This window comes from Thalassophryne amazonica, chromosome 6, assembly GCF_902500255.1.
Source record: "Thalassophryne amazonica chromosome 6, fThaAma1.1, whole genome shotgun sequence".
Classification (NCBI taxonomy): domain Eukaryota; kingdom Metazoa; phylum Chordata; class Actinopteri; order Batrachoidiformes; family Batrachoididae; genus Thalassophryne; species Thalassophryne amazonica.
In genome coordinates this window covers 24,478,418-24,492,129 of record NC_047108.1, presented here as the reverse complement: position 1 = coordinate 24,492,129, position 13,712 = coordinate 24,478,418, and the positions used below count along the sequence as shown (strand labels likewise).

Here is a 13,712-nt window from a genome sequence, read left to right as displayed (position 1 = left end):
TAATTTTGAATGATTCACTCTGTCAAACGCTTGGATGCATCAATAAACCCTAAGAGCATAGATGAGTTTTGTCTAAGATACGTCTGTGCTGTCTTCTTCAAGCTGTAAATACATAAATCAGTCCCAAACTTTGATTTAAATCCAAACTGATTGTCAGTTGTACTTATACAATGGTTCAGGCGATCCAGCAGTATATTTTCAAAAACTTTAGATATGACACTTGCTAAAGCTATTGGCCTGTAATTGTCCAGACTCCCAACTTTACCAGCCTTATCCTTAATGACAGGCACTAAAGTGACGGACATTAAGGAGTCAGGAAGAAGTCCGGGGTCAAAAACCCGATAAAGCAGAGCGCCAACAGGACAGCAGCTTTCGGACTAGCATATTTCAGGTGTTCTGCTGTTATTTTATCAGAGCCGGTAGCCTTGTTATTAGAAAGTTCATCTATTGCATCCTGGACTTCACACCGAGTAATAGTAACTGCATCCTGATTTCCAATCTTTCCCACTCAAATGGCTCACTTTTCACGCAATTAAATAGGGTAAATAGTGTTACCTCCATAATTCAGCAATGTTTTCAGCACCAGACACTGCCCTCTATGACACTGGGGAAGTTGCATATTAGTTCTGTTTAAGCTCTGACCTCATTCCAGAAGCCACTCACATTCTTATGAGTAATTTTTTCAGCCATGAATCTGCTCTCATATTTTGTTCATGTTTGGTTATATAGGCGAATGGCATATTATACTTTTAAATTGGTAAGTCTTTTAATACTGGAAGGCAGGTCCACCCCTAGGTCTGCCAGCTTGCATCCATGCCTTATGCGCATGCTTAGCTTCTTCACAATACGTAAATACATACTTGTTCCAGCCTGGCTTAATATTTTTAGTTTTTGCACAGGTTATGCACATGCTGCAGCTCTTATGTATAGCATCCAACAATATACTCATATACATTAGACAAAGGCCCTCCATGTGAAGTATCCTTGCAATTTACATCGGTGCACTGAATAGCATGCTTAGGAAGAAGTATGTCCATTCAGAAGAGCGTCACGTCTCATCCTATAGGTCATGAGATCATCCTGTGAAAGTCTGGTCCAATCCACTTTGAACATACAGTATTAACATCTCTCTGCTGGCGTTAGTTCAGGCAAGGGTGTTAACATCCAGTATAAACATAATGGGACATGATCTGAGACCAAATACTCATACAAGATCTCTATAGATTTACGAGCAGCATGTGCATCAGCAGTGCTAATACAGTGGTCTAACCATGATGTTGTATGCCAAGCATCACTTAAATACGTGAAGCTGGCCATTGGTAGCAATAGCTGACTAGATAAAACAAAATTATTATCTTGACAAAACTGGAGCATATGCTTTGCAACAGAGACACACTATCGAAATATCAGCATTCATGTCACCCACCACAAACACAGATGTGGACTCATGCTCATTAATGAAAGAGCTAATAAAGTCCAGACGATTCAAATACTCCTCTTCATTCATTGAACACTCATATGGCATATAAACAGTAAGGATAAACAAAATCTCTCTTATCCATCCTTAAATGTACAGCAATGCACCAGTCAACCCTGTCCTGCAACACTTTACAAAGTATCCATTTTTTTTACGCCATAAAATAGCCACACCCCCAGGAATGCGTCCTCATCACCATTCCCATGGATAAGTCCACAGTTGACTCCCCAGCTCCATGGAAATTTTCATTAATAAAATTCAAATTTCCTAACTCCTGTTTGGGCAGAAAATTTCCTGTAGGCATAAAATATCACATTTTTGTAAAAGCTTATCCACAGTTATTCGCCGAGCTTTGTCCCACAGTATTTCCACCGCGCAAGCCCGACAGTTACAAGAAATGACGCGCATGGAGTTAGTGAGATGAAACATCCTCTTCTCCAATGAGCCCCATAATGTCATTAGTCACGACCGACGTGTCAAGCACTTTGCGGGCCACCTTCCGTGGCTCATAGTATCGCCGCACCAGCGATCCTTCTGGCCACAGCTCTGGGTTGTACACCTCTGAAACATCCTCGCACCCTCTGACTCTGACCTTAAAGGAACTACATCTCGTATTCCTCGTAACGATGCGTTCACACTTCACCTCACGTCCAGTCTTTTCTCTGAGGTAACCACCAAGTGTCTCCGCATCGAGATCAGGTAGAAACCTTGTTGCGAAGACATTAACCAGCTTCGTCCGCACTGCCTTTGTTATTCTGTGCACCAGTACCATAGATCGGCTTAGCTCTCTTGCGCACAGGCACATTTTTATGCTGTTTAATATGGGCGTAGTCACTATTACTATTAGCCCTTAGCGGCCGGTGATATTTTACAACTTCACTCCATTTAAGAGTTCCTGTATTGCGCTCAACCACGTCGTCTTCCAACGTCACTCTGGCAATGGCGCAGTCCCGGTCACAGATCACGCCAACACCGGTGGCCTCCAACTCCCCAGCCGAGACCCCAGGCTCCTCCACAGGCGCGTCCACTTCAGCAACACCTCCACAAGCTCCTGCGCCCGAGTTCCTCTCTGGCACCTTAGCCGCACCGAGCTGGTTCATGCCGCTAGGTACCATGTGCTGTTCCATCACCGCCACTCTGTGGTCCATGGCGGAGGTGACGGTGTGCAACTCCTTCCCAATGTCCGCTTGAAGTTTTACTGACTGCCTCAGAACACAGATCTCACTGTGCAGATGCTCCATCTTTGAGAGGAGATTGGAAACATCCAGGCTGTTAAACGTGACTGGCGGAAGCTCATCCAGGAAGTGAGACACAAAATGCGGTATGTCTTCCCCGCACTCATTTAAGACTTTTAAGCAGCTTTTGATGTTATTTGATCTTTTTGGTTGCCTTTGACAACGTAGCGTTGTTTTGTATTAGGGCACAGATCAAACAAAACTTTACGGGAAGTTTCAATCCACTGTGAGTGAAAATGGTTGGAAGCAAGCAAAGCAAGCTCGTCTTGACTAATTGTCCTTATCTTAACCGCAAGAAAGTTAAGAAACTCATCCTCCACTATGAGCTTTCCATCAACACTCTTGTAAATCTGAGGTCTCTTTTTTGGCAAATTCAGCTGCGGAGCTTCTTCACTTGGCTCCGTGTCACCCGCCATCTTGTCACCCACCATCTCTTGAGACAACTGCCTTGGTCCTAAGTATTTGAACACCCTGCGATTTTGCAAGTTCTCCCACTTAGAAATCATGGAGGGGTCTGAAATTTTCATCGTAGGTGCATGTCCACTGTGGTAGACATAATCTAAAAAAAAAAAAAAAAATCCGGAAATCACAATGTATGATTTTTTTTTTATTTGTATGTTACTGCTGCAAATAAGTATTTCAACACCTGTGAAAAAATGTTAATATTTGGTACAGTAGCCTTTGTTTGCAATTACAGAGGTCAAACACTTCCTGTAGTTTTTCACCAGGTTTGCACACACTGCAGCAGGGATTTTGGTCCACTCCTCCATACAGATCTTCTCTAGATCTTTGAGGTTTGGAGTTTCAGCTCCCTCCAAAGATTTTCTATTGAGTTCAGGTCTGGAGACTGGCCAGGCCACTCCAGGACCTTGAAATGCTTCTTATGGAGCCCCTCCTTAGTTGCCCTGGCTGTGTGTTTGGGGTCATTGTCATGCTGGAAATCCCAGCCATGACCCATCTACAATGCTCTTACTGAGGGAAGGAGGTTGTTTGCCAAAATCTCGCAATACATGACCCCATCCATCCTCCCTTCAATACAGAGCAGTTGTCCTGTCCCCTTTGCAGAAGAGCACCCCCAGAGTATGATGTTTCCACCCCCATGCTTCATCGTTGGGATGATTTTCTTGGGGTTGTTCTCATCCTCTAAACATGGTAAGTGGAGTTGATTCCAAAAAGCTCTATTCTGGTCTCATCTGACCACATGACCTTCTCCCATGCCTCCTCTGGATCATCCAGATGGTCATTGGTGAACTTCAAACAGGCCTGGACATGTGCTGGCTTGAGCAGGGGGACCTTGCTGCCCTGCAGGATTTTAAACCATGACAGCATCATGTGTTACTAATGTAATCTTTGTGACTGTGGTCCCAGCTCTCTTCAGGTCATTGACCAGGTCCTCCTGTGTAGTTCTGAGCTTTCTCAGAATCATCCTTACCCCACAAAGTGAGATCTTGCATGGAATCCCAGACTGAGGGAGATTGACAGTCATCTTGTGTTTCTTCCACTTTCTAATAAATAATCAGAACAGTTGTCTTCTACCAAGCTGTTTGCCTGTTGTCCTGTAGTCCATCCCAGCCTTGTGCAGGTCTACAATTTTGTCCCTGGAGTCTTGATGTCTCACAGGACATGCTGGACTCCGAAAAATGATGCCCACCTCTTCCACCATTCGGAAGATTCAGACGGCTTTCGGTGGCTTTTCAGTCGTGTGACTATCCGAGAAATTGTGGAAGAGGTGAGCACGTCACAGCATGTCCTGTAAGACTTCAACACGGAGTTGCTTTTGCTCCGCCATCAGCAGCTTCACCGCCACTGTTTTCATGGCCAAATCTTCTGTCACAGTGGAATGTGCCAAAAAAGTGCTGATGTCCACCTCTTCCGCAATTTCTCGGATAGTCAAACGACGGTCCCGCATCACCACAGCATTCACTTTGGAAATTATCTGGTCATTTCAGCATGTTGATGGCCGACCGGAGCGTGGCTTGCTCTCCACCGTTGTGCGGACGTCTTTAAACCGGTTGTACCACTCCTTAATCTGTGTGATGCCCATAGGATTGTCACCAAAAGCCGTCTGAATCTTCCGAATGGTTTCCACCTGGCTGTCGCCCAGTTTCTGGCAAAATTTGATGCAGTAGCGCTGCTGCAGTCGTTCCGCCATTTTCCTTGCAATGAAAATCCAACGAGAGCACAACACACGTCCTCACACAAAGGCTGCTTACCAGCAAATGGTGCAGTCGACAGGCATGAAAAAATTCACGCATGCGCACGAAGGTTCACGGTTGGCTCATGCAAGCACATGTGATTCAAATCCATCAGGTTTTTGCAAAAAATAAAAAGGTTGGATACTTTTCTAACAGACCTTGTATATAGAACATATGCCCACAAAATGCATCAATTTTGTCCTTGTACATATGCTCAGATTCCAGTGAATTGGGTATTGTTCCACTACTTGGATTTTAGGCGTCTTTTAGTATGTTATTCTAGAGGCATTTCTGCACCCATTAGTGAAGAAATAAATTCTGTTGCAATTAGTGGTGGGTTGACCCTCATAGATTTTCATAGATTTACTGGGCTATGATGTGGTGATGATTGAAAGAAGTCATTTTGCTAAACAATGTTTATTTTGGCAACTTAGCGGCATCGTAGGGAACCTTGCACATGTGAAACTGCTTCACCATTCTTGTGTTTGCTACCACATTCTATACTGGGCATACCACTGGTCTGACCAGTTATGGTTTCTGTTCTGAATGTCATGGTTTCTGTTCTGAATGTCATTCAAAATGACTTGTGCTAATGTGGTGTTTTGTCTTCAACAGGATCATTTGTCAAGAGGGACTGTACAGCACTGTATGGCACACAGTGTGAATTTTGTCAGCAAGGGGCCTATATGGATCAGATGAATAGCTATAAAGAATGTACCACATGCAGTATTTGTGACACAGGTATCTTATTTATGTTACTTTTTAGTCGATCCTCCTTTTGCAGAAATAACAGCTTCTAAATGCTTCCTATAGCTTCCAATGACAGTCTGGATTCTGGCTGAAGGTATTTTGGATCATTCTTCTTTACAAAATATCTTATGTTTGTTGGTTTCTGAGCATGAACAGCCCACTTAAAATCACACCACAGATTTTCAGTAATATTCAGGTCTGGGGACTGAGAAGGCCATTCCAGAACGTTGTACTTGTTCCTCTGTATGAATGGCTTAGTAGATTTTGAACAGTGTTTAGGGTTGTTGTCTTGTTGAATGAGCCAGCCCCGGCACAACTTCAACTTTGTCACTGATTCTTGAACTTTGTTCTCAAGAATCTGCTGATATTGACTGGAATCCATGTGACCCTCAACTTTAACGAGATTCCCACTACCTGCACTGGCCACACAGACACACAGCATGATGGAACCACTTCCAAATTTTATTGTAGGTAGCAAGTGTTTTTCTTGGAATGCTATGTTCTTTTTCAGCCATGCATACCACCCCTTGTTATGTCCAAATAACTCAATTTTTGTTTCATCAGCCCACAGCACCTTATTCCAAAATGAAGCTAGCTTGTCCAAATGTGCTTTATACACCTCAAGTGACTCTGTGGTGTGTACGCAGAAAAGGCTTCCTCTGCATTACAGCATCATACAGCATCTCCTTGTGCGCTGTTTTGTTGAATGATGCACAGAGACACTATCTGCAGCAAGATCATGTTGTCGGCCTTTGGAGTAGGTCTGTGGGTTGACTATGACTGTTGTCACCATCCTTCGCTTCAGCTTATCTGAGATTTTTCTTGGCCTGCCACTTCAGGCCTTAACTAGTACTGTGCCTGCGGTCTTCCATTTCCTCACTATGTTCTTCACAGTGGAAACTGACAGCTGAAATCAAATCAAATCAATTTTATTTATATAGCGCCAAATCACAACAAACAGTTGCCCCAAGGCGCTTTATATTGTAAGGCAAGGCCATACAATAATTACGGAAAACCCCCAACGGTCAAAACGACCCCCTGTGAGCAAGCACTTGCCGACAGTGGGAAGGAAAAACTCCCTTTTAACAGGAAGAAACCTCCAGCAGAACCAGGCTCAGGGAGGGGCAGTCTTCTGCTGGGACTGGTTGGGGCTGAGGGAGAGAACCAGGAAAAAGACATGCTGTGGAGGGGCGCAGAACTCAATCACTAATGATTAAATGCAGAGTGGTGCATACAGAGCAAAAAGAGAAAGAAACACTCAGTGCATCATGGGAACCCCCCAGCAGTTTAAGTCTATAGCAGCATAACTAAGGGATGGTTCAGGGTCACCTGATCCAGCCCTAACTATAAGCTTCAGCAAAAAGGAAAGTTTTAAGCCTAATCTTAAAGTAGAGAGGGTGTCTGTCTCCCTGATCTGAATTGGTAGCTGGTTCCACAGGAGAGGAGCCTGAAAGCTGAAGGCTCTGCCTCCCATTCTACTCTTACAAACCCTAGGAACTACAAGTAAGCCTGCAGTCTAAGAGCGAAGCACTCTATTGGGGTGATATGGTACTATGAGGTCTCTAAGATAAGATGGGACCTGAATATTCAAAACCTTATAAGTAAGAAGAAGAATTTTAAATTCTATTCTAGAATTAACAGGAAGCCAATGAAGAGAGGCCAATATGGGTGAGATATGCTCTCTCCTTCTAGTCCCTGTTAGTACTCCAGCTGCAGCATTTTGAATTAACTGAAGGCTTTTCAGGGAACTTTTAGGACAGCCTGATAATAATGAATTACAGTAGTCCAGCCTAGAGGAAATAAATGCATGAATTAGTTTTTCAGCATCACTCTGAGACGAGACCTTTCTAATTTTAGAGATATTGCGCAAATGCAAAAAAGCAGTCCTACATATTTGTTTAATATGCGCATTGAATGACATATCCTGATCAAAAATGACGCCATGATTTCTCACAGTATTACTAGAGGTCAGGGTAATGCCATCCAGAGTAAGGATCTGGTTAGACACCATGTTTCTAAGATTTGTGGGGCCAAGTACAATAACTTCAGTTTTATCTGAGTTTAAAAGCAGGAAATTAGAGGTCATCCATGTCTTTATGTCTGTAAGACAATCCTGCAGTTTAGCTAATTGGTGTGTGTCCTCTGGCTTCATGGATAGATAAAGCTGGGTATCATCTGCGTAACAATGAAAATTTAAGCAATGCCGTCTAATAATACTGCCTAAGGGAAGCATGTATAAAGTGAATAAAATTGGTCCTTGTACAGAACCTTGTGGAACTCCATAATTAACCTTAGTCTGTGAAGACGATTCCCCATTTACATGAACAAATTGTAATCTATTAGATAAATATGATTCAAACCACCGCAGTGCAGTGCCTTTAATACCTATGGCATGCTCTAATCTCTGTAATAAAATTTTATGGTCAACAGTATCAAAAGCAGCACTGAGATCTAACAGAACAAGCACAGAGATGGGTCCACTGTCTGAGGCCATAAGAAGATTATTTGTAACCTTCAGTAATGCTGTTTCTGTACTATGATGAATTCTAAAACCTGACTGAAACTCTTCAAATAGACCATTCCTCTGCAGATGATCAGTTAGCTGTTTTACAACTACCCTTTCAAGAATTTTTGAGAGAAAAGGAAGGTTGGAGATTGGCCTATAATTAGCTAAGATAGCTGGGTCAAGTGATGGCTTTTTAAGTAATGGTTTAATTATTGCCACCTTAAAAGCCTGTGGTACATAGCCAACTAATAAAGATAGATTGATCATATTTAAGATCGAAGCATTAATTAATGGTAGGGCTTCCTTGAGCAGCCTGGTAGGAATGGGGTCTAATAGACATGTTGATGGTTTGGAGGAAGTAACTAATGAAAATAACTCAGCAGAACAATCGGAGCGAAAGAGTCTAACCAAATACCGGCATCACTGAAAGCAGCCAAAGACAACGATACGTCTTTGGGATGGTTATGAGTAATTTTTTCTCTAATAGTTAAAATTTTATTAGCGAAGAAAGTCATGAAGTCATTACTAGTTAAAGTTGAAGGAATACTCGGCTCAATAGAGCTCTGACTTTTTGTCAGCCTGGCGTGCTGAAAAGAACCTGGGGTTGTTCTTATTTTCTTCAATTAGTGATGAGTAGTAAGATGTCTTAGCTTTACGGAGGGCTTTTTTAGAGCAACAGACTCTTTTTCCAGGCTAAGAGAAGATCTTCTATATTAGTGAGACCCCATTTCCTCTCCAACTTACGGGTTATCTGCTCTAAGCTGCGAGTCTGTGAGTTATACCATGGAGTCAGGCACTTCTGATTTAAGGCTCTCTTTTTCAGAGGAGCTACAGCATCCAAAGTTGTCTTCAATGAGGATGTAAAACTATTGACGAGATACTCTATCTTACTTACAGAGTTTAGGTAGCTACTCTGCACTGTGTTGGTATATGGCATTAGAGAACATAAAGAAGGAGAATCATATCCTGTGACTCGGGGGTGTTGACTCATTTAAACTAACATATTCATCCTGCTGTAACCAGGTTTCTGTAAGGCAGAATAAATCAATATGTTGATCAATTATTATATCATTTACTAACAGGGACTTAGAGAGAGAGACCTAATGTTTAATAGACCACATTTAACTGTTTTAGTCTGTGGTGCAGTTGAAGGTGCTATATTATTTTTTCTTTTTGAATTTTTATGCTTAAATAGATTTTTGCTGGTTATTGGTGGTCTGGGAGCAGGCACCGTCTCTACGGGGATGGGGTAATGAGGGGATGGCAGGGGGAGAGAAGCTGCAGAGAGGTGTGTAAGACTACAACTCTGCTTCCTGGTCCCAACCCTGGATAGTCACGGTTTGGAGGATTTAAGAAAATTGGCCAGATTTCTAGAAATGAGAGCTGCTCCATCCAAAGTGGGATGGATGCCGTCTCTCCTAACAAGACCAGGTTTTCCCCAGAAGCTTTGCCAATTATCTGTGAAGCCCACCTCATTTTTTGGACACCACTCAGACAACCAGCAATTCAGGGAGAACATGTGGCTAAACATGTCACTCCCAGTCCGATTGGGGAGGGGCCCAGAGAAAACTACAGAGTCCGACATTGTTTTTGCAAAGTCACACACCGATTCAATGTTAATTTTAGTGACCTCTGATTGGCGTAACCGGGTGTCATTACTGCCGACGTGAATTACAATCTTACCAAATTTACGCTTAGCCTTAGCCAGCAGTTTCAAATTTCCTTCAGTGTCGCCTGCTCTGGCCCCCGGAAGACAATTGACTATGGTTGCTGGTGTCACTAACTTCACATTTCTCAAAACAGAGTCACCAATAACCAGAGTTTGATCCTCGGCGGGTGTGTCGCCGAGTGGGGAAAAATGGTTAGAAATGTGAACGGGTTGGCGGTGTACACGGGGCTTCTGTTTAGGGGGCTACACTTCCTCCTCACAGTCACCCAGTCAGCCTGCTTTCCCGGCTGCTCGGGATCTGCTGGAAGGGAACTAACAGTGGTTAAGCTACCTTGGTCCGCACCGACTACAGGGGCCTGGCTAGCTGTAGAATTTTCCACGGTGCGGAGCCGAGTCTCCAATTCGCCCAGCCTGGCCTCCAAAGCTAAGAATAAGCTACACTTATTACAAGTACCATTACTGCTAAAGGAGGCCGAGGAATAACTAAACACTTCACACCCAGAGCAGAAAAGTGCAGGAGAGACAGGAGAAGCCGCCATGCTAAACCGGCTAAGAGCTAGTAGCTGCGCTAAGCTAGCGGATTCCTAAAAACACACAAAGTGAATAATGTGTAAATAATTTAGAGGTGATTCAGCAGAGGGAGTGCTTTAGTTAAGGCACGTGAAGATTACACTATGAAACAAATTGTTATCTAATTATCTAGATCAATGTAACTGCGCAGATTAAACAGCTAACAGATACAGCAAAACACCGCTGTGCTCCGGAACAGGAAGTGATACAATACCGCAGTGAGAGCCAACCACCAGTAGAGCTCAGTCAAGTCAAAAGAATGCAATGCAAAAGAATCTCTGAGATAGCTTTTTGTATCCTTCCCCTAAACCATGATGTTGAACAATCTTTATTTTCAGTTCATTTGAGAGTTGTTTAGAGGCTCCCATGTTGCCACTCAATAGAAGAGATGCAAAGAGGGAAAACATTTGTAAATGGCCACCTTAAATACCCTTTCTCATGATTGGATTCACCTGTGTAAGGAGGTCAAGGGTCAGTGAGCTTACCAAACCAATTATTTGTTCCAGTAATTAGTGCTAAATGTATTCAAATCAATAAAATGACAAGGGTGCCCAAATTTATGCACCTGCCTAATTTTGTTTAAATAATTATTGCACACTTTTTGTAAATACTAGAAACTTCATTTCACTTCTCAAATATCAGTGTGTTCATCTGATACATGATATGTTTTACTGAAATTTCTGATCCTGACAACCAATGATTTATAAAGGAAAATCATGAAAATTATCAGGGGTGCCCAAACTTTTGCATACAACTGTATTTACAGTTTTGAGTTCATCCAGTGTGACCTATAATCATGTTCATAACAAAACCTTTGCCAGAGAGGAGACTTTTTAGGTTCTGTCCTGGCTTTGGGACAGTGGAAAAGCTCTTTAACTTTGCATAGATATTAAAATGGGCTTGGGAGTATGACTCACCGGTCTATATGTATTTTGAGGACTTTGAAAAGCCGTATGACCTGATTCATCAAGGTGTTCTGTTGGGGGTCCTACATAAGTATGGGATACCAGAACCACTGCAATGCACACTCAAGTCTATAATATGACCAAAGTGGGAGCCGCGGCCACATTGTCGGCATCACATCAGACCTGTTCCCAGTAGGTGTTGGACTATGCTAGGGCTGTCCATTGTCACCAGTCCTGTTTGTGATGTTTGTGGACAGGATTTCAGAGCGCAGTCAGGGACTGGAGGATGTCTGTTTTGGTGACCTCAGAATTATGTCTCTGCTTTTTGTGGATGATTTGGTTCTTTTGGCTTCATCAGATAGTGACCTCTAATGTGCATTGAGCAGGATTGTGTGAAGTGACGAGGACAAGGAACAGCTCCTCCAAATCTGATACCATGTCGGAAAAGGGGTGGATTGCCCCCTCTGAGTTAGGGAGAGATATTGTAGGAGTTTTAAGTATTTCGGGGTCTTATTCACGAATGGTGGTTAAGTTTGAGAAGGACTGGTGTAGCATCTGATCTTTTTCAGACACTGTACCAGACTGTCGTGATGTGGGCTTAAGTGATTAATCATGTAACTTGAATAATTTGATTACAAAAATGCGTTTAACACTTTAGTACACATGCCAGGCCTGTATGTGGCGCTGTAAAGCTCCCACAAAACACTGAGAAGAAGACAATAGAGCATGCGCATAACCAATGTAGGAGCAAATCAATGTAGCAGGCGACACTACAAATTTACAAAGCTGCACACTGAGTAAAATAAAGCCTTAAGAGAAAGAGGGTCCACACTGATCGTCTGAAATGGACTTAGGGAGAGCCCTGCCACTACTGATATTGTTTAAAAAGGCAAAAGTACTTTTTATCCAATTAATTGATAGAATACTTTCTTCCAGAAATATTCGATAGCTGCAGCCCTAGTCATGGTAAAGACCGAGTTGAGTCAGAAGGCGAGGCTCTTAATTTAACAGTCAATTTACACTCCTGTCCTCACCTATGGTCATGACTGAAAGAACAAGGTCTCTGATAGAACCAGCGGAAATTAGATTCTTCTGTCAGGTATAAAGACTTATTCCCAGGGACAGGGTGAGAAGCTCATATATCCAGAACGGACTTTGAGTCACTGCCTTCTTCTCTTCATACGGAGCTTGCTGAGGATGCCGCTGAGTTGTCTCTTTTGGGAGGTCTTCCTGGCACATCCAACTGGGAGGAGGCCCTGGGGAAGACCCAGGACATGCTGGATTATATTTCCCAGCTGGCTCAGGAACGCCTCGGGATGCCGCTGAAAGAGTTTGAGGATTTGTCCAAGAATAAGGAAGTGTGGGTTGAGCTGCTTGCTCAACTGTCACTGTGGCCTGGACAGGCAGCAAAACATGAATGAATGAATGTCAAAAGGATCTGCAGATCGAAAGAGTCCATTGGTCAGCAGCCTTAGGATGAAGGAATAAGTGCCTTGACTAGCATGACAACAGAAAGGCTTCACATGGAAAAACTGCAAGATTCATCTCAATCACAACTATGTGCTGCTTATACTGGGCAGGTGGAAGCGGCACTCATGAAGGAAAAAACCTAAAGTTGGAGATACTGTGTCCAGCCTGGTTGTGAGCTTTCCGTAGTGATGATGGGGCAAGTCTGTAAAACAGCAGAAGTTACTTTGGACAGCAGTCACCAGCAACAGACTACACACAAATGCTGCGTGTACTCAGATGGTACCAGACGCATAATGCAGAAGAATATAAAAACATGGTTCACAGAGAATTATTCTCTGTTCAGTTAAAAATAGAAACATTTCACAGTTTGGATACAGTGTGTTGTTTAAAATTAATTTTTAGGTTAGAACTTTGGGAATGGAAGTCCAGAGATGAGGCAAGAAGATGAAAGTGCCTCATATTCTGAAATCTGGACAGTTATGTTCATTGATAATTTTGTTCTTTTTCGTAATGTTTTGTGCTTTTTACCTGAGGCCATCAAAATATGGCCATCGGGTTCTGCGTCTGTCTGCCCATCTCTGCTCAACATAAGAACACGTATCAGAAGGGAAAGACGTATTATGATTATTGGGAGAAAAGAAGGATTTTGACATTACTGAATGTCTGAGTCTCTGTAGGCGAGTCTTTGGTTTAATGACTAACACTCAGGAGGTGGTAATATATGAGAGTGACTTTAATGTCCAGTTAACTCCGATTTACATTTCTGCTGTCCAGAGCAAGCCTCTGATTTTAACAAAAAAGTTGGCTTCACTCACTAACTGATTAGCTGAACTATGTTCATCACTGTCTCAAACCTGGTCCATAACATTTGAAATACACTTTGTGAAGGGATGTTTTCTATTAAATCGTGGTTTTGTCATTAATTATTATTACTT

The 13,712-nt window shown here is 42.7% G+C and overlaps 1 protein-coding gene across 1 annotated transcript in view; it reads left to right on the top strand.

The window, feature by feature from the left end:
- The window catches only part of LOC117511430 (tumor necrosis factor receptor superfamily member 14-like), a 57,150-nt gene that overhangs the window by 22,272 nt on the left and 21,166 nt on the right, over positions 1-13,712 (top strand). Inside the window, exon 3 of the mRNA XM_034171457.1 lies at positions 5,523-5,648. Coding sequence (XP_034027348.1) covers positions 5,523-5,648 — 126 coding nt within the window. The remainder of the gene's footprint in view (positions 1-5,522; positions 5,649-13,712) is intronic.